Source organism: Halichoeres trimaculatus, unplaced genomic scaffold (genome assembly GCF_033239565.1).
Source record: "Halichoeres trimaculatus isolate MK-OKI-2021-1 unplaced genomic scaffold, fHalTri1.1 fHalTri1_scaffold_2, whole genome shotgun sequence".
Lineage (NCBI taxonomy): Eukaryota > Metazoa > Chordata > Actinopteri > Labriformes > Labridae > Halichoeres > Halichoeres trimaculatus.
The window spans coordinates 6,333,014-6,359,245 of record NW_027437180.1 but is presented as its reverse complement, the minus strand read 5'-3'; the positions used below and the strand labels follow the sequence as shown (position 1 = coordinate 6,359,245).

At 40.5% G+C, this 26,232-nt stretch overlaps 1 protein-coding gene across 1 annotated transcript in view; it reads right to left on the bottom strand.

Annotated features, from left to right (window-relative positions):
* Positions 1–22,648, bottom strand: part of LOC141787140 (endonuclease V-like) — a 157,544-nt gene extending 134,896 nt beyond the window's left edge. The window contains exons 1-5 of the mRNA XM_074665422.1: positions 22,518–22,648; positions 19,964–20,135; positions 17,073–17,207; positions 10,397–10,436; positions 7,724–7,836 (exon numbers count right to left, since the gene is read on the bottom strand). Of these exons, the coding sequence (XP_074521523.1) occupies positions 7,724–7,836; positions 10,397–10,436; positions 17,073–17,207; positions 19,964–20,135; positions 22,518–22,561 (504 nt within the window). The 5' untranslated portion in view covers positions 22,562–22,648. The remainder of the gene's footprint in view (positions 1–7,723; positions 7,837–10,396; positions 10,437–17,072; positions 17,208–19,963; positions 20,136–22,517) is intronic.
* Between the last annotated feature and the right edge of the window lie 3,584 nt (positions 22,649–26,232).

Genomic DNA, 26,232 nt, shown 5'->3' with positions numbered 1-26,232 from the left:
TAAAACAGTAGCAGGGATGTTTGAGGGCTGTGTTGGACCAAAATGACTTGACATAGGTCAAAAGTCTCTAAAAGTTGTAGAAATGATTTGTGTCTCCTTGTTCTAACTCTGAAGAACACCGCACTTTGATTCTCGATAAAAAAAAATAGCCGAAACGAGCGATTTTGCAGAGATTATGTCCCGCGCTGAAGCTCCCTTGCTGTGGCCCCCGCTAAGTGCAGCTAAAATCGACTGGATCTAAATAACTTCTGAAGGACTCCGAGCTGCACAATGTTTGTCTGAGTGAGTATATGAGCATGCACACACCTATAAATAAGCTCCAGGTGTCAAAAAAACAGAGTTGCCCTTTAGGTCTGGATCATATTGGTATTGGTAGTGTGACCGCTGGCCGTACTCTCCAGCGCAGCAACAGTGCTGTGGGGGTGGGGAGGGCAATTGTGTTCAAGTCCAGCACGGGTCAAATGGCCAGTGTGACAGCATCCTAAAAGTCAAACAGGACAGTAAAGCTCAGTTTAACTCAGAGAGAACAAAAGGAAAAGCTTGCATAAATGTGAACAAAAAGGATGGATTAAATAATTTTTGAATATCTAGAAATTGTCAAAATTCCCGAATGGTTGCTTTTGTGTGTTTAGTATTCTGTTCTAATGAAGCTATGAGACATTTACCAGCTTCTCAAAGACTTTTTCCAACTTCACACAGACTATATGGGCCATGGCAATAAGCACGCCCCCTTAGCTCTCCCTCCCCTAATCACAGGCACAACATACCCAAAAATACACGGCACCTCTTTTTTTAACACACACACTGAAATCAATGAGAAGTCAGTGAAATAATAATTTGTTTGCATGAAAAAAAAAACAGTTTAACACTTGATCAAATTTGTTCTAGTTTCCTCACTGCTCTTAATCATGGGCCATCGCTGACACAGACAACACAGTAGATAATACTCCCGCACATACACACACTAATGTATTGGGGAAGTAAAGTTTGTTTGGGTCCCACAGTGGAAGAGACGAGACAAAGTCAGATGTGGGGACGTGGGCTGCTGTTGACAGGTGTGCTGTGGGTTTCAGGCCAGAGCGATGAGGGGAGCTTAGCCTCCGTGATGGATGGGGTGTCTGCTGTACTATGACTGATTACAGCAAGCAGCCAGCGGGGAGACAGGAGGGGCCGCGCAGGGCCTCCGATCCCGACTGGGATGAGGCCAAGAGTGTGTGTGTGTGTGTAAAGAGAGAGATAGAGATAGGTTCGGCTCCTGTGAAGCAGGGGTATGAGCAGAAGCCAGAACAGCAGAAGTCAGAAGAAACGAGGCAGTCATCAATAACAAATAGTTTGAGTTACAGCCAAACTGTCAGGGAGACAGACAAACACAGACCGGGGAGTAGGGGTTAGGAGAAAAAGAAGGTGAAAAGAGAAGAGTAAAAAGAGGGAAAAAAGGACAAAAAGAGAGAAGACCATGAGAAGAGAGGAGCAGCTGAAATGTTTTCAAGGTGAATCAAGGACAAAGAGAAGGACGAGACACTCTTCTCTTTTCTGCAAAGTTTAAACACACTGCACTCTCCGGCTCTTACTCTTGTACGAACCTTTCAGAACATTTACATCTCCAGGGCTCTCAGCTAAAAGTAACAAAGCAGAGACAGCCTGTAATGCTCAAAGACGTGCGGGATGGCTGCTTAAATCCTTTAATGGACAAACCAGCTTTGGCGGGGTCATTTATTGACTCCTGGAATTATGTTTTTGTTTTCCTACATAATGTTTTCACTGTGATATTAAAGGTAGAAGAAGAGGTAAACATTTCATCATTTTTGTACAGCAGTGTGTTGTTTTGTTTTTAATATTTCATAAAATCTGTCAAAATCGTCCTGCTGCACAAAGCAGCAACTACAGGGTGAAGAAATGGTTCACACATCCTTTCTGTGAAGACAGAGGATTTTTATTCTCAGCCTTGATAAAGATTTGGAGACATTTACGACCAAGAAACTCAGACTGAAGCTGTGCGTCGTAGTATCTTTCACTATACAGCTCAGCATATCAATCCAGTGTATCAGAGGCTGATGTGAAGCGTAGGTGACACAAGCTAAGACTTTTATAGAATAGAATAGAATAGAATAGAATAGAATAGAATAGAATAGAATAGAATAGAATAGAATAGAAAATACTTTATTTATCCCTGAGGGGAAATTCAGGACGAGTCACAGCAGCAATCAAGAAAACAAAAGTAAGAAAGTGTATAGAAAGAGCAAAAAGGCTGTTAAGAAAAAAAATGATGACAGCTTGTCCATCATTGTCCATTTCAGCCAGTCTCCACCTCCACAGGGTCCAAGACTGAGCTTCTTCAGCAGTCTGTTCAGTCTCTGTGTCCTTGGTGTCTGTTGTTAGCTCCATTAGCCATGTCTGTAAATAGCATGATGCTACTCTGCCTTCTGGTATTCCTTCTGTTGCTGGGTTAGCACGCTAGCTCGTCCATCTTATTGGAGATAAATCTTACGTTCCCATTAACGATGGATGGAAGGACAGGTCCATGTCGTCACTTCTTAGCTCACACCTGAGAACCAGCACGTCGTCCTCACCTCCTTCTCCTCACCTTGTGGGGAAACATCAGGCCTTGCACCAGTTAGCATTGACATGCTACGGGCTGCTAACAGCTGATCTCACACAACAATGCGGCCATGGTTAGATGTAGGATCTCCAAACAAACACAGGAGCAAAAATTGTAAAAATATCACTGAAGACAAAACCAGTTTGTCCATAGGGATGGGTACCTTTCACACTTGAAACGATAATGTAAGTCTGGGAGAAAAGTCTGTTAGGCAAAAAAAAATAAATGCTACATTTACTTAAGAGTTTCTAAAGTTGTATCCAAGAACATGGGGTTTGCAAAGAAGAACACATTTCTATTTTTCCTGAGATCTAATAAATAATTTAATCCAGTGTTCCTGAGACATCATCAACCAGGTAATGTTGATAAGTTTCAGAGTTCACAATCAGATTTGCACTAGATACGCTGCAAAAATTTGAAAGTGTTTTGTCTCATTTTAAGTAAAAATGACGTATTATACTTGATATGCTTGATATGAGCCACATTTTCTTGAGCAGTCCAGAAAAATGTCTTGTTTCAAGTTGTTCGTAGACAAAAATGAGGTCTGTATTGCTTGTAGCCAGAAAAAAAATCTGCCAATGGAACAAAAAAAAGTTTGCTCAAAAATTTGTATGAAACTAGAATAATGTCTTAATCCACGTAACTTTTCTCTTCCATAAGCAGATATTTTTCTTTACATGTTCAAAGCAATTCAGACCTCATTTTTCTGGACTAGTCAGGTAAATGTGGCTCATAAAAAGACATTCACTACTGAAAACAGGACAAAAACACTTGGTAAGATTCCATTTTTTTGCAGTGTAAAGGCTAAATAATTAAAATTGAATCGAGTAATGACACATTTCACCAGTGAAATGATCAGTGTGCTTTTAAACAGCACACAGAGAGCAGCTTTTCTTTATCTGAAAGTGTTTGTCAAACAGGCTAAAAACAGAGAAAAAGCACCTTTAATGATTATATTTTATCAGGATTATAGCAGCGCACGTTCAGACACACAAACAGCTGTTAGAGCTGACTGACAGATAATCCAGTGGTGATCAGCTGACGCCTTCATTACTAAAAAAACATTTATTCATGTGATGGTCTAGAGGAAAGGATGTTTCATGTCCCCCTAAAACAATTCCTTGCCTTACCTCTCCCCTCGCTTCATTTCCTACATCTCTTCATGCATTTCAGGCGGGAGGGACCAAGACGCAAGTGAACAATTCAAGTGAAGGAAGGAAGGATGGAACTTTTAAGCCCTGAGATTTAGCCAATGTCAAGAAGAGCCGACTAGAGGAGCTGAAAAGCTTTTTTTTTTTTTTTTTTTTTTTTTTGGGGGGGGGGGGGGGGGGTGTCAACCAGAGGTTTTCAAATGATGGCAGGTGTGGACTGACTTCTTTCCAACATGAGTTTGAATGTGATTGGTTCACTCTGAACACTGACACATCCCAAGTTAATTGAGGGTGTGCAACCACGTTATTTCAACTTTTTATTTTCACTCCCACTGAAAGACTTAATTTTGTTTTCAGTGGAAGTGAAAATAGTTGAACAGGTTTTCAGTCATCTTAAAGGTGGAAAAGTTCTGAAGTGATTTATATTGGTCCTTTTTTCACATCACAGAAAGCTCATATTATAACAGGAGTGTATAGACTTTCTAATATCCACTGAAGCCCTCACTTTTGATTTTTGCAATATTACAGCTTGAAAGGATTCATACACCTGTGTCTCTTAAGGACAAACACACCTTGTCCTTATGAGAGGCTGGCAGATTTAATTACAGCGACTGTTTTCTCTGTAACCTTCACAGACGACTCAGGCTGTTTATTGGTGTTTGAAAACTCTCACTTTGTTTGTGGAAACTGTGACATTTAATGAGTATGGCAGCACATCACTTATTATCACTGATATGTGCTGGTGTTTGTCCAGTTGCAGGACTCGATAATCATATTTCATAACATCTAATTTATGAAGCTTGGTAGGAAGCCTGATGCAGCTTGTGTAACATGGATTACTCCACAGCTAATTTTCCACTCAGCGCTCAAACCTCAAAGCCAGCATTGACTTGAGGCGTCACAAGCCTGTAGACAAATTAGAGGAGCGACAATTACATTACGATGAAAATGATGAGAGTTCTAAAATTTCATGCACATTAGCGTATCCAAAGATAACTGCAGCAGCCCAAAGACGCAGCATGGGTGTGTAATGCAGACACTGATAGCACTGACAGGCAGAGATAGTATCAGTTGAAATGTGACTGATCAGTGGATGTGACCGTGTCCTGCTCAAACAAAGAGATCAGATTCCTCCCCACAGCCGAAGCCTAGTGATATTTTCTGACGCCACATAAACTAACACTAATTGAGAGAGATGGATACACTCCTACTGAGAATTGAATCAGCATGTTGAATTGCCACATGAAGACTGTCAGGGATCTCAGCAGAGTGTTTTGCCCGCTAATTGAGTTGGCAGGAGGTCTGATGATTCTTACAGCTTTCATAGTTTTTAGTGGCACTTATCAAAGGAAACGTCTGTCAGCACCAATCAGCTTCATCTTTATGAATCTGCATAACCACAACATTTTCTGCCTGTGTGCACAGGGTCAGTTACTATTAGTCTTCTTGTACAAACTAAATATTAAAACAACATTTTCATCCATTTTCAATGTTAGGATACAGAAATCTATCATTTTATGGTGCATGTTTTAAACTTTAGAAACACATGCAACTCACTGGCAACTTTATCAGATAATCCTGTTCAACTGATTGTTGACACAGAAACCTTATCAGCCAATCACTAGGCAGCAACTCAGTCCATTTAAGCCGCATTTCCACCAAGCAGACCGGTTCAGTTCGTCTCGGCACGCTAGCATTTTGTGGCGTTTCCACTGACTTATCCCGGGTCAGATCCCCAAATAACCGAGGTGAGCGGTCCCACTTTTTGGGACCCTTTCTTATGGGTGCCAGACTGAACTGATCTGCTCTCGCAAGGTGGAGCTACAACACTGCAGACCGTTTATTGGTCAAAAGAATCATCACTTACCGTGCGGCAGCGGCTGTATTTCTCTTGGCGGCACACAGCCTTCTCTGAAACAAAACTTGATTGCACTTTGTATCAAAGAGCCACATACCAATCACAAAGAGGATAAAATGCTGAATGTCCTCCATCTGTGCTCTTTGTTTACTGTGTCACGTTTTTCTTCTTCGTTTGATTTATTAGTGGGGTAAACTGTGTCCCGCTGCATCTAGCCATTGTTCAACAGCTGCGGCTTTTGGCATCCGGCATACACACCTACCACGTGAGGGCACAGTTTTGCTGTGGAAACGCAAACGGGATCAGGTTTAACTGTACCAAACTGTCCCAAACCGTACTGAACCCAACCAGAGTGCTTGGTGGGAACACAGCTTTAGTCATGTAAACATGATGAAGACAAGCTGCTGAAGTTCAAGCTGAAGAAAGGTGATTTAACCGACTTTGAACTCCTCCTGGGATTTTAACCCACAACCATCTCTAGGGTTTACAGAAAATGGTCCCAAAAAAGAGAAAATATCCAGTGAGCAGCAGTTCTGTGGGCTAAAATGTCTTGTAGATGCCAGAGGTCAGAGGAGAATGGACAGAGTGGTTGGAGCTGATAGAAAGACAACAGTAACTCAAATAACCACTGGTTACAACCGAGGTCTGCAGAAGAGCATCTCTGAACACACAACACGTCCAACCTTGAGGCAGATGGGCTACAGCAGCAGAAGACCACACCAGGTGACCCTCCTGTCAGCTAAGAACAGGAAACTGAGGCTACAATTCACACAGCAACACCAAAACTGGACAATAGAAGATTGGAAAAACGTTGCCTGGTCTGATGAGTCTGGATTTCTGCTCCACATTCAGATGGTAGGGTCAGAATTTGGCGTCAACAACATGAAAGCATGGATCCATCCTGCCTTGTATCAAAGGTTCAGGCTGCTGCTGCTGGTGTAATGGTGTGGGGGATATTTTCTTGGCTCACTTGGGGCCCCTTAGTACCAATTGTTCTGAAGTTTAGAAGGGAAAAAGGGGTCTAACTCAGTACTAGCAAGTTTATTTTAAACAGTGGCCAGTAACAGTATGTTCACATGTACATGCACTGTGCATATTCCACCTGTGCTTGGCGGGAGGTGCATGCCAAACTGGAGCAACTGTCTAGGTTCTGTGTGGGGAAGATGAATTTGTTGAACTCAGAATTTTCATCTTTGACCATCAAACAATAATCAACTCATGAAACTGACCAATCAACACTGCATCCACTAGAGGGAGCTCTCAAAGTTCTGTCCTCACTCGTCTGATGCTGTGTACATCATTTTATAAAGCCAACATGTAGATTATTTGTCAACCCAAAAAGAAAGAAAGAAAAGTCCCCAAAAGAAATCAAACATCATAGAGGATGTACTGACTTCTTATTTGTCTCTGTTTCTCAAAATCCTCTTCTACCAGCCAGGAGCTAGACATCTGTTCATCAGGGAGATCTGACCTCAGCTTGTTCCCAGAATTCATATCTAAGCAGGTCACTGAGGCTCCGTTCCAAACAAATTGAACATTTGCATATTCATCGAATCTCTTTTTCTTCTGTCCTGCAGTTATACTTTGACCAATGGGTGTTTCTTTTTTCCGTCTTGATTTATATTCTGAAACTCACATTAGTATTAGTTACACAAGGAGGCCTTGGCTTGAAGTAAAAGTCACACTGTCAAAAACAGAGCACACACATTCACACCTACACACTCACACACTCAGGAATAAATGGGTCAGTGTGAAGCATACACCCATTCGAAAGTAATTCAGGAGTTTGCCCTTTGCTTGTTCTCTCTCTGACATTTCTGTACTTCTTTTAAAAAGCAGTGAGTAATAAACACAACAGAAAAGGTGATCACACTTTGATAGCTCATCTTAAATAATTCATCCTCCACTCTGGTTGAAGTCAGCAGCTCTTTAACAGAAGCTACGTCTGTACACAGCAACGACAGCACAGCACATGAATGTTTCATGTTAAACATCTTTTTTACTCTAATGTGTTCGGGAAGCTCAGCCCAAGAGTGACAGAGTGTGACGGCACAACCGGGAAACCAAAAAAAAAGACGTGAACATTTTAGAAGTGAGGAAAAATGTGAGTCTTACCTGTGACAGGTGTTCTTCACTCTTGTTCACACCCTGCACCTGCAGCAGGTTCTTTGCTACGCCCACACAGGGCAGCCCTGACAGCACTCCCAGATGACATGCCAGGCCAAACTCTGCACGATCCAATCAGCCAGGATGTGAAAACCAGAAGGAAACAAGGACAGAAAACACTTAGCATGCTGCTTCAGGATGTCAAATGTTCATCCTGGAAAATTCACTGTCTGCGGGACAGTTTGCCAAACTTTCAGATACTAACCATTTAGACATGTTAGCTTTAAGTTATGTCATATTCCGCACCATTACAATAACTTAAAGATATATCAGCCCTTATTTATACATGTGGTGCGAAAACCAGCAAAAAACTCCATATAATCCATTTAACATCTGTATCTTGGTCAGTAGTGGCGTACACCTGGTCAGCTGTTGATGAATGTGGTGGCTAAAAACATTTGTCATTCTAAAATCACGCCACTATTTATTTACAGTTCGGCAGGCCAAACAATTTATGACTTGGAGCAAAACAAAATAGAGGTAAAAAATTTTTAAAAAATTCTTGTAACTTCAGAGTCAGAAAAAAATAAAGTTTTGTTGTCTGGCGGCCAAAAAGTGGCAAAGAAATCAACTAACAGCTCTGTAAGGGATTTATTGAATAGGGATGTCCCAAACTGATACACTGATCAGTATCGGCGCCTAATATGGTAGTTTTAGGAGGATCAGATAATACTGAATTTCATTACGTGATCAGGACTGATCCATTTTTCACGTGTTTTCAGCACCGTCACGCTTTATGGCTGCTGTAAACCAAACCACGTTACAAACATATCCACTGTGTGGGACTACTTCTCTTTGGAAAGCAATTATAGTAAAACAGTGTCTTGCAACATTTGTGAAGTGAGTGTTCCTCAAGGAAGTACCAACTAGGGATGTCCCGATATTACATTTTCACTTCCGATACGATACCGATACTGCAGCATTGAGTATTGGCCGATACCATTATTAATCTGATATGATATCAGCATTAAACATGCATACTTTTATTACTTATTCTGTAGTATGTCTGTCATGTCAGAAAAGGCTTGATTAAGTGATATTATTCAAACAAAGAACAGTAGTCAGCAACAGTAGGTATGAGAAAAAACTGACCCCCTATTATCAACCAATGGGTAACAGAAATTTTAACATTAAACATAAAAAATACTAGTAATTGAATAAAATAATGAATAAATTAGAAGACCCAGAAAATAACCTAAATATAACAAATAAAAACAGCAGGAGCGGAGTCTGGAATGGAATGCTGATATCGGAGATTTTAGATGCATTCTGATACAATTCCGATATTTGTTTTTTTGCTAATATCGGACCGATATCCGATATTAATATCGGACTGGGACACCTCTAGTACCAACAGGGCTCACTTTAAGACAACAAATGTGATTCCTCATTTACAATGTAATCACTAACCATCAGTATTGGATCAGCACAAAATCAAAAAATCAAATCAGACTGGAAGTAAAAAAATCTGTATCAGGACATCCCTTGTATTTAACAATTCATTTAACTACCTAGAAGGGCCTACTAATTTCTGAATCTCTGTTTATGTCCCAAAATACACTGCACTAATAGGATCCACAAATTCTCCTCCAGAGAGTTTTACTTTGTAGCACTGGGCTCCTCTGACATGAAACTAGTGGACACAAACTGAGGCCTGGCTTGGGATTGGAGTGTACACACAGTTTTTGTTCACATACTCATATTGATAAATGAAAGCGACTTTGTCTAAAGCTTTACAGTTCTGTTTTTGGCTCGGGAGTTCTTCAAAAATGGAGTCTTTAGCCGCGTTTCCAACAAGTAGTCTGGGTCGGTTCAGTACGGTTTGGCTCAGTTTGGTACAGTTAAGCCTGATCCCGTTTGCGTTTCCACAGCAAACTGTGCCCTCTCGTGGTGGGCAGCGTGTAAGCTGGATGCCGAAAGCTGCAGCTGTTAAACAATAGTGTGATGCCGTCGCAGCTTACCCAGCTAATAAAGTGACGATTCCTTTGACCAATCACTGGTCTGCAATTTTGCAGCTCCACCTTCCGAAAGCGGATCGGTTCAGTCTCACACCCATGCGAAAGGGTCCCAAAAAGTGGGTCAGCTCGCCCCTGTTTTCGGGGATCTGTCTCGGGGTAAGTCAGTGGAAACGCCACAAGATGCATGCCATACCAAGATGAACCGAACCTGTCTGCTTGGTGGAAACGCAGCTTTTGTTCCTTCTTGCAGTTTTGATTGATTGAGTATTGACGGGCTGAACTCTAACAGGCAATACTTAAAGTTTATTTTTTGCCTGTAAAGCCCAAAATCCCCAAGACAAAAAGCGACTGTGCCTCTGTCAGCCTGACAGATAAAACAGGTCTTCAAAGTCAGTTTCATTCTTCAAATCCCCCCAAAACCTCCCTGCACTTAACAGGCTTTATGTTAATTCATCATTCAGTATCAAAGCCATGTATCTTTGATAATATTTAGCAAACAAATCTCTGCACTCTCTAAACCTCTGACTGTGAAGCTGCTTTCTGTCACAGTCGCTGTTTTTTTTTTGGCTACACTTGAAAACCTTTCAGTGTTTTTTATGTTTGCTGTGTGTTTTTATAATTGTTAAATGGAAAAACTAACATGAGTGGGCAGAGCTGCATTTACCTCTGTAGTGGAAGAGACCGTTCCCGTCCACAAACACCACCTGTTGAGAGCACAGCACAAACACATCAGGGATTCATTTACGCCTGCACTGTTTCTTTAAGAAATGACATTATTTATCCCAGAAATCATAGCACAGTGACGCATAACGTTATCACTGTTAATCTCTCAAACATAAAAATGCTTAAAGTTAGACTGAAGCTGCAGGGCTACCTTCAGGCACTGATACTCAGGCCAAGATTTGAAAGTTAAATTTTGTCTCATTTTTGCCTGAATGTCAGGCTGAATCTGTAGACCACTGGACAGCTTTTGACTTGACCTCAGTCCATCACAAACAAACTCCACCCAGAGAGAACACCAACTTTTCTGTATCATGTCCACTGTACATGATTTGTTTTCATTGACTGTGGTTTTTGAATGTGATTTAAAACCCATCATTTCCACAACAGAGTCATGACTGTTATTTGATGAAGAGTGATAAAACCATCATCTAGGATTGATTTTGAGCTTTGTTGCTTCCATACAGAGACTTCTTCAGATTCTCTGAGTCTTTTAATAATATGAGGTACTATGGAAAATAAAACCTTGAATTCTTTTCAGTTTTACACAGAGGAAGATTTTTCTTGAAATGTTCACCTAATCTATGAGCAGTCATGTAACTTACCTTTTTAAAATAACTCTGATCAGTTGGGAGTTTTTCTTCAAGGTTTTTAATCAGTATCACACAACTTCTCCTGTGTTTTCCATCTTTCAACCAATCTGTTTCTTGCACCAAAATTCAAACTAGCACATACTTTTCATAAAGCAATAAAAATGTTCAATTTTAACTTTTGTTTTCAACTATTACTGGGTCTAGTTTCTTTCTAAACAATGAAAATCTGTTTGTATCAACATTTTACACAATTTGAAAGATAAAGATCGTTAAAATTAGATATGATCAAACTTAAAGGGACTGTGAGGACTTTCTAAGTGGTCTTGAAAAAGTCTCACTTCTAGATACACTCACCGTCCACTTTGTAAGGTACACCTTGCTAGTACAGGGTTGGACCCCCTTATGCCTTCAGAACTGCCTTAATCCTTCCATGTTCAAAGCTTTCCTACTGGAAACATTCCTCAGAGAGTTTGGTTAAAATCACCTTTCTTCCTCATTCTGATGCTCGGTTTGAACTGCAGCAGATTATCTCAACCATGTCTACGTCCCTAAATGCACTGAGTTGCTGCCATGTGATTGGCTGATTAGAAATTTGCATTAACGAGCAGTTGGACAGGTGTGCCTAATAAAGTGGCCGGTGGTGTGGGGGATATTTTCTTGGCTCACTTTGGGCCCCTTAGTACCAACTGAGCATGGTTTAAAGTCCACAGCCTACCTGAGTATTGTTGCTGACCATGTCCATCCCTTTATGAGCACAGTGTACCCGTCTTCTGATGCTACTTCCAGCAGGATAACGATCCATGTCATAAAGCTGGAATCATCTCAGACTGGTTTCTTCAACATGACAATGAGTTCCCTGTACTCAAATGTCCTCCACAGTCCCCAGATCTCAATCCAATAGAGCAGCTTTGGGATGTGGTGGAACGGAGATTCTCATCATGGATGTTCAGCCGACAAATCTGCAGCAACTGTGTGATGCTATCATGTCAATATGGACCAAACTCTCTGAGAAATGTTTCCAGTTCCTTGATGAATCTATGCCACAAACGATTAAGGCAGTTCTGACGGCAAAAGGGGGTCCAACCTGGTACTAGGAAGGTGTACCCAATAAAGTGGCCGGCGAGTATAAGTCTCAATGACAACACTGCATGGGCTGACAAAGTTTAGTACTGAGAAGAGAAATCTGTGATTTTTCTTTGCTGAAAATGATTTCTGTGTTTAATTTTGTAGTGGTGGTGGACACTGGAGCCTAACTATCAGACAGAAAGAGGACAGGCGAGCAGAAGATAGATAAACAGGAGAGAGACAGAGCAAGAGCTAAAAGCTAAAACACGGGCTACACGGGTTGCTTTTTCCGTTGCTAGGCGCTGCCCAAGTAGCTGCCTGTTGCAGCAGCTCTCTTGTCTTTGTCCGTTTCTTGTAATTTTTTCATCTCTTTTTTGTAATCTTTGTATTTGGAGTGGGTCATCACTTTGTATGGTTCATTGTTGGTCATGGACACCAAACTTTTTGTAGCTTCGGCGATATTTTTTACTACTTTTCTCCTGTGTTTGTCTGGAGATCCTACATGTAACCATGGCTGCATTGTTCACATGCGAAATTAGCTGTTAGCAGCCTGTAGCATGTCAATGCTAACTAGTGTAGGGCTTGATGATTTCCCTCGAGCTGAGGAGGAAGAGGTGAGGACGACGTGCTGGTTCTTGGATGTGAGCTGGGAGGTGACGACGTGGACCTGTCCTTCCATCCATCGTTGTTGGGAACGTGGGATCTCGCTCCGGGGGATGGACGAGCTAGCTGTGCTAACCCAGCGGCATCGTGCTGTTCATGGACGAGACTGACGGAGTTGACATCGGACGCTGGCGCCACATTGGAGGAGCTTCGCCTGCTGTGAGCAGACAGGATCCAAGAGACAGAGACTAAACAGACTGCTGGGGAGGCTCAGTCCTGGACCCTGTGGAGGTGGAGACTGGCTGGGCTGGAGAGTGGTGGACGGGATGTCGTCATCTATTTTCTTATGGACCTTTTTGCACTTTCTATACACTTTCTTACTTTTGTTTTCTTAAATGCTGCTGTGATTCCTGAATTTCCCCTCGGGGATAAATAAAGTATTTTCTATTCTATTCTATTCTACAGGCTAAAGCATGGGCTAAAGTAAAAAATGACAGTTATTCTGCAGTGATCTGTTCAAACTTGAGAGTCTATCAATAAAATGAAGAGTGAGGTTACATTAGCTCTGATTGGTGAGGCTGGAGTTGGTAGATGAGCTCTGATAGGACATGAACCAGATTTTCTTACTTTATGGATTATCGTCTCAAAGTACCGAGCTGTCAGTAGTGCCACATACAGCTGGCTACGAAACTACAGAACAAATGTACAAAGTTTGCTTGTTGTCACATTTGAAACTATAACTCTACGTAACTGTTAATGAATACCTTACCTCGTCACGTTGTTTCCATTAAAAAGTCATCTTGAACAAAGAAATGTAATGTTTCAAAGAAGATCCAATTTCCATTCACTTTTTAAAACAGACGCCTTGTTAGGGGTCATGTTATCATGACAGTGTGTGTGCCATTCCAGCACGGTTCCTTTAACCCGTGCTTTAGCCCGTTCTCTATCACTCTCCTGTTAAGCTTTCTTTTGCTCTCTTCCCTTTTCCTTTTGACAGTCCAGCTCCAGTGTCCACCATCAATAAAAAAATTATGCTTTTCTTCAAAAAAAAAGGTGGATCTTTTTTCTCACTGCTTAACTTTGGACAATGAATACGCAAATGTATGAAAGTGAGACTATTTCAAGATCACTTAAAAAGTCCTCACAGGGGTTTTTAATCAGGTAATGTTTGTTTTGATTGAATAATGTCACAAAAGACCTGAAATGTATCTGCACATCAAGGTTTGGGTGTAACATTGCATAAAGTGCAAAATATCTGAGTCCTTTTTTTTCCTATCTTTGTTTCATAAGCAGATGTTCCATGTGTCACAGCCTGAGTGACCAGGTGAGATGAGTTATGTCTGTTGTCTTCAGAGAACCAGGTTACATTTATTGTAATTGATAGAGCATGCTCAAAGCCTGATTTCTCTGGTTTTTGTCTTCAAATGTTTGATACGGGCTGTCAGACATCCGGAGAGAAATAACAGAATGTCTTCATCCTGAGAATCAGCAGTTCAAGTTACAAAGAGACAAGCTGCTCGGACTGATATTGTAACTCCTCCAGCTCGAGCACAGCTTTGAAATCTTGATGCCAAAGGTGACTCTGCAGATATATTTCAGCTCTGAATTATAAGTGACCGGGAATAACTCACTTTAAAGGTTGCAGATAAAGGGAGCAGTGACTGCATCTGTTCAGGGTTAAATGTCAGTGCCAGTAAAATTCAGTGTGTGTGTGCGTTTGTGTCTGCGTGCACATGTGCATGGTGTGAGAGATGGAGTGGGAGGGAGTGGGGGAGGCGTGTGGGCTGTGAGAAACAGAAGTGAGTGGGTGAGGATGAAGCATCGGAGCTTTGCCACATGAGCTGAAATTACTCAGATTTTTTTAATGAAGGTTTAAAACCCTTACACAATAATCTTCATCTCACTCACTGAGTCCAAAATGTCCACTCATTCAGCTTTTGGGTTTGTAAATGTAAGTTAATTAATGAATGAGTAAATTTATCAGCCTCAGTTTGATTCATCACACATTCACACAGTACCAAGACTCAAAGGAGTGTTTGCAAAAAGTTTTTTTTCGCAGCAGATTTAAAAACCGGATAAAGAAGGTCAAAACCTCACGTTGTATAACATCCTCCAGCAAAGGTCTGAGTAGCTTTCAGCAACTTAAAGAAAGATTTAATCAGGAGAATCAAGATTTCTTCAGATATCTTCAATGAGACTACTTTGACAAAAAGCACTATGGATGCAGGAAAAAGACTTAAAATTTTTGTCAAAGCATTAAAAAGAGAACACAAACAAGAAATTGATTTTCAAGATTTGTTCATCTTTACAAAGAGTATTGTAATGATTGCCTCTCTGTGTAGTGTGTCTTTGAATGCTTTTGGGTTACCATGGTGATGTATACAGACGTAACGACATAACACACACACTTCGAGGAGTTTTCCCGGGATCGACATGCTGTTTGACTTTTTGTTTTACCCTCACAAACGTGTGCTTAGAAGATCACTTGAAGAATGTCTGATCTCTCCTGCAAACAATAAACAATATACGTGCAGTGTGACGGCAATGAGCTGTTTTGAGTCGTGTTTTCGACCCTTCTAACCCGGGGAGACCACCCTCCTCTCTACAGTATCTGCAGGTTTCAGCAAGTCAAGTTTAAGACTTTTTAAGATTCCAACCCACAGTCAGCAGTTATTCTGCAGTGGTCTGTTCAAACTTGAGAGTCTATCAATAAAATGAAGAGTGATGTTACGTTAGCTCTGATTGGTAGATGACTGGCAGGACATAACCAGGATTCACCAACGTTACACATTAACAATACATCTCAGGCTTTCAGAGCTATGTATGGACGGTTACCAAACTACTGTATGAACTTACAGTTTGCCTGTTGTTACGTTAGCCTACAGCTAGTCGTAGCACCGGGCTGCTAGTAGTGCTACACTGTAAACGCCAAAGTTCATATTATCAATTGGATAAAGCTGAAAACTTAAAATTTGTTGGTAAGCTCATTTTACTCAAATGTCTGAGTTTCCAGTGTTGAAACTGATGATTTCTGAGTAGATTTAACTTTTGTTACTGTTTAAGTAAGCACAACTTAAAATCATTAGTTTATGACTGTTTTGGAACCGTGAGTGAGGAGGGGGACTCAGCCGATTTGAGAACCTGCTGTACTTCTGGACATGCAGCAGTAGCACAGGTTGTCTGTGCTCCACATGACTGGGGGACTGTGCTCCTCATGGCTGTCTATGCTTTATGTGGTGTGGACTGGTAGTCTGCGTCAAAAATAAACAAATAAACATATCATTTTACGTTTTCAAAATTGGCCCAAATAGCACGATAGTCCAGTCAAACTTCCATTTATAAATATATTAACCATACTGACACTGCAAAAGTCAGCAGGTACAAGACCCCACCCTATGGAGCACAGACCACCAGTCAGTGCCCTGGAGCACAGATCACCAGTCAGTGCCGTAGGGCTCAGACAGTCCGTGCCCCCTGAAGAATGACATTTAAATGTACAGCAGGGTCTCATATCTACTGCCTTCCCTCCTCACTCACAGTTACTAAAGTTATGAAATTAGAGCTGATTTTTGTTGTGACGGCGTTTGTAACCATGAGTGAGGAGGCAACGCTGTGGATATTAGACCAAGCTGTATTTTAAAATGTTATTTAATTTAGGTTTTTAGATCTGCCTCATGGCGTTGTATCCGGTAGAAAGTTATCTTAAACACAAGCATCAAATTAGTTTGGATAGAGGTCAGTTACTTCATTTTGGGCTACTATTCTTAGTAGCCTAAACAGCAAGCAGCAATTACCCTTTAATGTCAGGACTGACATTTTAAACACCACCTGAAGTACATTTAAATTAATATCAACTGAATACAAATAAATGGTGCATGGAATTCCCATTACATATTCACTTTATGGGCATAGTCTAGATTGGAGGTATATTTTGGCATATCACATTGGGCATCTGATGGAATCAATGTTGTTTTTGTACATATAAACGGTGATCAAGATGTGAAAGGTTGGTGCAGCAAAAGTAAACTCAATGGTCAGATATAATCTTGGTTTTTACAGTGGATTGACTGACTGACAAGTCAAATCCTCCACTGAGTAACATAAAAGAAAACACTTCACCTTTAAATTGCCAGTAACTGTCCAATAGGAGCAACTGACTGATGGAGAGGGGCACAGAGATTTATTATTTGCTTTTTTTCCATCACCAGAGTGATCTGAGGGAGCAAAGTGTCTTCTGTCTGTGTTACTGTGATTAGTGTAGTCTGATCCTCATCTGGCACATTCAGATCGTATGCTCAGTGCTGCTCTAATGAGAAAGAAACATACTCCAGATGTAATGTGTGTCTTTGAGAAGCTGACCTGAGGAAGAAGCTCAGGACTGTTCATCTTCAGCCGCTGCAGAGCCTCCAGGAGGAAAGGCGTTTCTCTGAAGGCCAGGAATCCAGCGATGTACGGAGCTGTGAGCGTGACCATCTGACTGTCTTCATACAGCACCTGGACGAGGATGGGGACAAAATAATGGTTAGTTTTCATCTTTTAAGTATTTTAACTCTGTCTGAGCTGAGCTCAAACTGATGTCAATCCACATGTGTCTATCTACACCTGTGTGCCTTTGGACTCTGCAGACTCTGCCTCCATTTGGACACAGGCAGGAGCAGTCTGGGTTCAAGTACTCTATCCTGACTAACTGGTCCTCTCCAGTAACCCACACAATCTGTCCAAAATGATGACTAACAACCTTCATCGGGTACAAAGTGAAACATCTGTTAATTTAAACATGGTCTGAATAAGCTGCTCAGGTTACCTGCTGTGTTAACAGGTGGAAGCTGTTCTACATCAAGGTAACACAGCTTTCAAATTAAATCACATGTTTTTGTCTGCTAGAAAACACACACATGCACAGAAAGAACACACAGAGGGCAAAATAAGTATTGAACGTTAAACTTTTTCCTTATCACACTTATTTCCAAAGATGCAATTCAAACAAAATTTCTACCGGACAATGGTATTAACTCAAATAATCCACACATGAAAAGAAATCATGACATTTAGGTCCATAAATAATGATTATGAGGAATTAAGTATGATAACACAAGAAAAAAGTATTGAACACGCTAACTGAGACTCATCTTATACTTAGTGGAGAAGCTTTTGTTTGCAATGACAGCTTCCAGAAGCTTCTTGTGTGTTTGAACTAATGGCTCACACTGCTCAGGTGTGATTTTGGCCCATTCCTCTGCACAGATTGTCTTTAAATCTGGAATATTCTTTGGTGCCCTCTGGTGAACCCTTTTCTTTAGTTCTTTCCACAAATGTTCAATTGGATTTAAGTCAGGTGATTGACTAGGCCATTCTAACAGATTGATTTTCTTTTTTTGAAACCATTTGAGGGTCAACTTTGCTGTGTGCTTTGGATCGTTGTCCTGCTGCAAGGTCCAGCCACGTCTCATCTTCATCATCCTGGTGGATGGCAGCAGATTCAGATCAAGAATTTCCCCATACATGGCTCCATTCATTGCTCCGACATTTATATGAAGTTTGCCAACACCATGAGATGAGAAACAACCCCATGCCATGATGTTTCCACCTCCAAACTTCACTGTTGGTGTAGTGTTTTTTGGGTGATGTGCCATTTCTCCTCCAAACATGGTATGTAGTATGACAGCCCAAAAGTTCAATTTTGGTCTCATCTGAGCAGACAACATTCTCCCAGTATTCTACAGGCTTGTCAAGATGCTGTTCAGCAAACTTTAAACCAGCTTCAACATGCCTTTTCTTGAGGAATGTAGTCTTGCAGGCTGAGCGTCCATAGAGGCCATGGCGGTGGAGTGCATTGTCTTTTGTTTTCTCTGTAACAATTGTACCTGCTGCCTCCAAGTCTTTCTGGAGCACTTTCAGGGTCGTCCTTGGCTCGTTGAGTCCTCTTCTGACTATCTTTCTGACTCCCTGGTCAGAAATCTTCAAGGAGCTCCTGTGCGTGGCCTGTTGATGGTGAGGTGGTGCTTCTTCCACTTGTGAATAATGGCCCCAACGGTGCTGACTGGAATATTCAGGTGCTTTGATATAAGCCTGTAACCAGTTCCATTCTGATGCTGAGCAACAATCAGGTTGTGAATGTCTTCAGAGTGCTCTTTGCCTTTACCCATCATGAGGTGTGTGGTATTTAACTACTTGGTGAAAAAATGATCTTTTTTACAGGACCATCAATTTGCTCTAGCCCAGCTGATGTTGGTTTGCACTAATTGGAAGTTCAAGTAATAATTACTGACAGATTTCAAGTGATGAAAAAAAAGTTGACCATTCAATACTTATTTTCTCTACTGTATAAACCCCACACAGAAAGAATCCTCTTACTTTAAAGACAACAGCCCTAACCACTGCATCACCAAACAGCCTCAAACAAAGGCATCAGCATTAGAACTGAAAAAAAAATCTCCTTTGAAATTCAGAATGCCAAAACCCAAATCTTCTGTTGCTCAACAGATCCAAACAGATAAATGACAGAGATGTCTCTGATAGAGGCGAACATGCACAGACACACAGCTCTGCAGTCCCCCTCGACTCTTCAGAGCCTTTTTGAAACTCTGAGCTATTTGCTTTGGATTTACTGCCATAATTAAACAACTTGATTAAGTCTCACTGATCTCAGTATTCAGCAGCAGCAGGCAGCAGCTTAAAGCTAACAAAGCTCTGATACACAGTCTGTTTGTAACCAGCACAACAGTTAAAACACAAAAACAAAGTTGGCGACTCTCTGGTGCACAGAGGGGAGCACTTAGCAGCTTAATGGGAGAGTTGTATGGGGTCTGTTAAGCAGGAAGTTCATAAAAGCTAAGGCAGAACATGGAGTAGAAACAAATATGACATATCTGTTTTGTTATGAAGGAATAAATCACAAAGAGGTTGTAGTCAAACACTTAAAAGTGAGTGTGAAACATTTGTAATGGCTCCACAAGCAGAAGATATTGAGTTCTGTGCTTCAAGATTTCAGGAGTTATAAAAAGATAATATATGAAAACAAAGAGGCACTATGCATCATTTCATGTTTTTGTGATCTGTGATGATATCTCTGATCTGTGTCATGATGATGATTTTTCTGGAAAAGAATCACCGTCTTATGTAAGTGGAGGTGCACTGCCACACCAGACTCCCATCACTACAGCTGCAGTTCCACCCTGACACCACTAGAGGTCAGCAGAGCTCTTGGTTTGGTTGGACAACAGGCTCCAATGAGTGAGGGGACAGCTCACCTCCAGGTCGGGGTAGCTGAGCACCACGAGCTGAGCGCAGGCGTTCACGTCGTCCCCTTTGATGAAGGACAGGTCCACTCCACCGACTCGCTCCAGGCCTGAAAAGTCTGGACTCCTCTGCCAGTCCTCCGTGTCCTCCTCCACCACCTGCTGCCTGAGACGGGCCTGCTCACTGCACAGAGAGCACAATGGTGACTGTAACAACAGAGCCGCAGCAGGCCAAAAGGAGGGGACTGATGCTGAAACAACTTTGGCAGCTGTTTTCACCAACATGCTTACTTATTTTTTACAAAGAAAGAAATTCAGACGTCTGCTAAACCTTTTTCCTGCTGCTATGATTTTGTTTTGAATCGATCAATCCAAGATAAAAAAAGTGGTTAGTGATTTTGGTTGGCTGCGTTTTTATTAGCATACAATACAACAAAGAATTTAGTGATAAAATTATGTTCACAACTCATGTTACTCTGTACAGGGGGTCATCAATCTGTTTAGGCTGAGTCACACTGAATATTGATGCCAGAACAATGCCCACTGTCTTTCAAGATGTTGACATGTAGCTCAAAGGCATCTGCATGTACCAAAAAGCTAACACAAAATTAAAAAATAATAAATTTAACAACACAACAGCCAAACATCAGAAATATTGTTGTCATTTTTAAAAATCAAGGCGCAAGATTTAAGGCGTCTTTCTTTCAGACTTTTGCGGAAAGTAAACTATTGAAAATGCAGATACACAATGATGTCTGTATGCGTCAATGAGTTTCACACAGGTTTGAAGCCTGAGATACTTGATCTGATTTAACTGGTCTGCAGAAAGGTAGCTTACGTGTGTGCACATGTCGCTGTGCAAATAAACACCTGATTAAAATTTTAAGACCAGTTGAAAAACTGGACAAATTTTATATTGTGCACAGTTGGAACTTTGGTTTCATGTCAAGCTTCAAAATGCAAAAGAGAAGAAATGGGAATGAGACAAACAAAAAACAATCTGAGTAAGCAGTTCATTAAAAACAACAACTAAACAGAAATAGGCAGTTCATCAGCTGATCTAAACTCCATCCATCCACAAATGTTGTCAGAGTGATTTAGATCAGGGAAACATCAGGATGGTCCAAAGAGTGAGCTGATTACTCTGGAAGAAGTCCTTTGTCAGGCGCCCATTGTGACCTGCAGCGTTGTCCTGTTGAAAAACCCAGTCATTACCACACAGACCTGGGCCCTCAGTCATGAAGGAGGCCCCCTGCAACATCTCCACAGAGCCAGCCGCCATTTGACGCCCCTGACCAACCTGAAGCTCCATTGGTCCATTGAAGGAAAAAGACCCAGATCATGATGGCTGTGCCGCCGTGAAAACATCTCCAGTGGGATCTCCTGGTCATGTCAGTAACGTTGAAACCATAAGGACTGCCATGATAAAACTTTTTCTCCTCAGAGACAGAGTGAATACCTGACAGAAAATGTTGAATCTAAATTTTTGTGCAGATTTTTTTTCTTTTAAAGGCTGCTGTCGAAGACTTTTGATTTTTTTTCTTACTCCCATTTCTTCTTTTTGTATTTTGAAACTCGACCTTCAATCTTCTACAGATCTAACAGTGCAAAATGTTAATTCGAGCAGTTTTTAACTAGCCTTAAAATTTTGATCAGGTGTTCACCTCTGTGTTCATGTGGCAACAAAGAAAACGAGGAACAGTAGCCCTGCTAGAAGGTGCCCTCTGCTCAGGCCGAGGACCCTAATTAGAACTGATGACACATTTTTAAATGCATGGATTTACCTCTAATCTCACTTTTATCAAATAATATGCAATAAAAAAAGAAATTTCACTTAAGGCCATCATAACTTTATTTTCAGAAGGCTCTCATAATTCTTACGGATCCTCCTGAGGTCCTGACTCCTTTGGGCTTCTGATATAAAATCGAAGCAATATAGATCTTGGTGGTTGCTTAAAGGTCAAAGTGCAAACCTGGGTTCAAAGTATCTATAAGATTTTATAGAGCAACTTGTAGACTGCAGCACTGGTCGTTTCATTCATTCAATTTTCTTTTTTTTTTTCTTCTTTTTTTTATATTTATTTCATGATGATACGTGGAAGTTGTAAAGATTGACTGCTACTGATTCTGGTTCCCTACAAATCATCTCTTTGCAAACTACAGATAAACTCAATGTGCACAGCCATGATCAGTGTGTATGTTTGGGTTTACACGGTCTGTGGTCTGTACTTCATAATACTGACTGATGTCATCACACACTCAGATCAATAGCTGATGAGTGTTTGGTGTTAACACTAATCAATGACCTCTGTCTCAGCACAGCGGTTCGACCATGACAAAAAGAATCAGCAGCAGCAGCTACTAGAAAACCACAGAGCTCTTACTTCTATTTGTTTGCTTTTTCAGAAACATCCTGCCACAGGAAAGAGATTAAAATAGCTGCACTGTTCAGAGAAACTCTGACAGATAATGAGGTCCCACTGTTGGACCGTGCTGTGATTTCTGTGTCAGCTCTAAATGAATGAATGAATGAATGAATGAATGAATGAATGAATATCTCTCTGACCTCTCCCACTGCTTGACCAGGTCGTCTGTAGGAGCAGCACACATCCTCAGCCCCGCTGTGTTTTTTCTAAAATGATTAAAATATACCGTGAACGTCCGGAAAAACGTGTCCCTGTTTTGCTTCCGCGTATGACGTCAGAAGGGGGCGGAGACTTTGCGCCGGCTCGGTATTATTTTAAGCAGGTAAATGACGCCATCTAGTGGCCTTTATGAAAATTCGCTGTTTCTTTTTTGTACTGTTACATATTAATTTGTGGTTGCCATTTGTATGCGTCATACAGAAGGCTCTGTTCGGTAAATGTTAAAGTAGTCAGCAGTTTTCCTTATCAAAATACTGACAAAATATAATAATAATAATAATAATAATAATAATAATAATAATAATAATAATAATAATAATAATAATAATAATAAATAAAAATAGGTTGTATTTTTTTTTTTTTTTCACATTTTTTGTTATTTTACACAAACAAAAACAAATACAGTACACTCATCACACACACACTCACAAAAGGGGGTTAGGACACCACAAAACAAAACAGCCATCTGCATGTGCAATACAGCATGGAACAAAACAGAAAATGGTGATATACAATTCATACTATTTGCAATTCATCATTTAATTAAAACGTTCCCCTGATGAAATAGGTTGTGTTTAATTTAATTTTATTTATTTATTTATTTATTTTTATTATTATTATTATTATTATTATTATTATTATTATTATTATTATTATTATTATTATTATTATTATTATTATTATTATTATTTTGTAATTTAAAATTGCTCCTGCAAAGACAAAACTCTTCAGGTTACCAGGGAAATTAGAATGGGATAACCTGTAGAAAAAGGAGGTAGAGGGACTCAAAGATGGAGAAAATGAGACCAGAGGGAGAGGAGAGGAACAGAAAGGAGCAGGAGGATAAAGACAAAAAACTATCCATGGAAAAGATAAGAAGAAATGAAATAAGAGTGAGACAGGAACAAGAGGAGGAGAGATGAAGAAAGGTGGAGGAAGGGTAAAGCTAGGAGATGATGGAGAGGAGAAAGGAGGGAAGACAAAGGAAGGAGCGGGAGGAGAAACTGGACCAACAAGTTGAGGAGATGAAGGTTGAAGAAGAGAAGGAAGAGAAAAGAAGAAAGTGATCTACCTTTTCAAAATAGAAGATTCATTTTTTCAAAACTGAAATTGCACTACCTGAAAAACCAGAGGGACCAGATCATCAAAAACATCTCCAAGACCCACAAGAAGGAGGACAAGATCAAGGCTGGAAGTAAGAAAACCAACTTTGTCTTGCAACAATTTCAGCAAATCTGCCCAACTTAAGTAAAATAAGAGACATTTTTTCAACTGTACTCCAAACTTACCTTGAATATTCTCTTTAATTTAGAGGAAACTCCTGAATGGAAGGAAAGGCTGATATGGAGGCAGTAATCTGGAGAAGAAGCAGCAAGACTTGGTGGAAAGGATCCAACACAAGAAAGAGAAAGGACTTCAGGATAAAGCTGGAGAGGACAGAGACTGAAGAGGGAATGATTTCCAGTGTGGCATAGTTTTATATCTGGGCACTCTCATTTAGGTGGTTTGAAAAAAGTCAGGAACAGACCAGGACAACACTGGACAATGTTACAGAGAGACTGAGAGAGCAGTAAGTTTAGCCAGGAGAAGATGGAGGGAGAAAAGACAAAGACAGGAGCAAGAAGAGACAGAGACAGACAGAAGATGGAGAACTCAATGAGGAGCAAGAGGAAAGACTAGTCCAAGAGGAAGAGGAGAGACAAAGACAGTAGGGAATGGACATACTGAGACAGGAGGAAATGGAGGGACAAAGACAGAAGGAAGAGGAGGAGGAGGAAAGACAGAGACAGGGCAGGAAAGAAGAAAGGCAGGAAAAGATGGAGGAGGGGAGAGGAAAGAAGACTTTGACAGGAGGAGGAGACACTGTTACAGAGAGACAGAGAGACTGGTAAGTTTAGCCAGGATAAGCTGGAGGGGGAAGAGACTAAAACAGGAGAAAAAGGAAAGACTAAGACAGGAGGAAGAAGAGAGACCAAGACAGGAAAAGGAAGAAGAAGCAGAAAGACACGAGATGTTGGAAAAGAGAAGAATAAGAAAAGAAATAAAAACTAATAAGACAGGAGTAACTCAGGACAATGCTGGACAACAAATGATTCTGGATCCAAATGCATTTACACATGAGGATGAGGGTTCCTCTGGGGTATCTGTATGACCACCTGACAGAATTTAGTGACTAATCCTTTCAACGAATGCGAGACTCTGCAGGTTCAGCTCTTCTTCTTCTTCTTCTTCTTCTTCTTCTTCTTCTTCTTCTTCTTCTTCTTCTTCTTCTTCTTCTTCTTCTTCTTCTTCTTCTTCTTCTTCTTCATGTTTGTATATGTGCACTTTTCCTGTTAGTGTATGCATTCTTTTTTGTGCAGACAGTCGCAACAAATATCCTGTGAAGGACATTCAAGGATCTATCTATCTATCTATCTATCTATCTATCTATCTATCTATCTATCTATCTATCTATCTATCTATCTATCTATCTATCTATCTATCTATCTATCTATCTATCTATCTATCTATCTATCTATCTATCTATCTATAGCTTAGTAAGACATCTCAAGTGCTCCTGCACCAGATACACAACAATGGTCTACCCTTCTATGATGTTCTGGTCAAATCAGACCGATTTACAACTTCATTCAAACATAAAAAAATTATTTTTCCTCTGATCGCATCAAGGTCTTATGATATCCTCCACACCAGGCATTTGAACATATAAAATTGCTGATCACCACTTTCATTGAATTTTGACTGGTCCAATCAACTTTGAAACACCTGTGGTGTTCCCGGTCAAAAATGACCGGCACAGAAAATGAATGGGTAATACTATATTATGTTCATCCATTACATGGGAAAACATCCATGCAAACACACACATCCACAACCACCACCCCCTCGCCCCTCACGCACATACACACACACATACACACATTTGGGCTGAAGAATTAGGTGTCAATTATGGGAACCTGTCTCTCTCTTGCATGCTTGTGTGCCTATCCCTCCACGTGAACCACTTTCCAAACTAAACAATGCATCACATCTTTTCACAGACACCCTCATAATCTTACATTTAAAAACTTAGTCCGTTTGGATAATTCTTCTAATGTTCAGTGTCAATTTTTTGTATATTGACTGCATTCATAAATGTTCACTATGAGTTGGAGACATTGTTTACATCATTGGAAGGGTGTTAAATAAAATCTGGTGATGATTATGCTTGAATGATGGTTTTTGTGTTAATACAAGAGAAGTTACAGCAGACCAGTCAAATTTGACCGGGAACATCAAAGTAAGGGGGGGTGACACGAACATAATACAAGGGTTAATGACTTTGTTCCATTGTGGTAATTTAAAAGAGAGGCTTATTATTGTTGATGAAGACAAACAACAAAAAGTAACAAAAAAAAAAAAAAAGAATGTTATGGTTCAATGTGGTCATTTTTTACTGTTTGTTGTTGAAATGTTAAAAAAAAAAATCTTAAGGCAAAAAAAACAATAACTCTGCCATAGTGTCTTATTGGTCTCTTTGCAGATCCCAAGCCAGGAAAAAGGAGGTTTTTTTTTTTTTTTTGGTATTGAAAAAAAAAAGATTTTATTTTTTTCTCTCCAGGGATGCTATAGACTGACGGTCGAAGTCATCAAAAA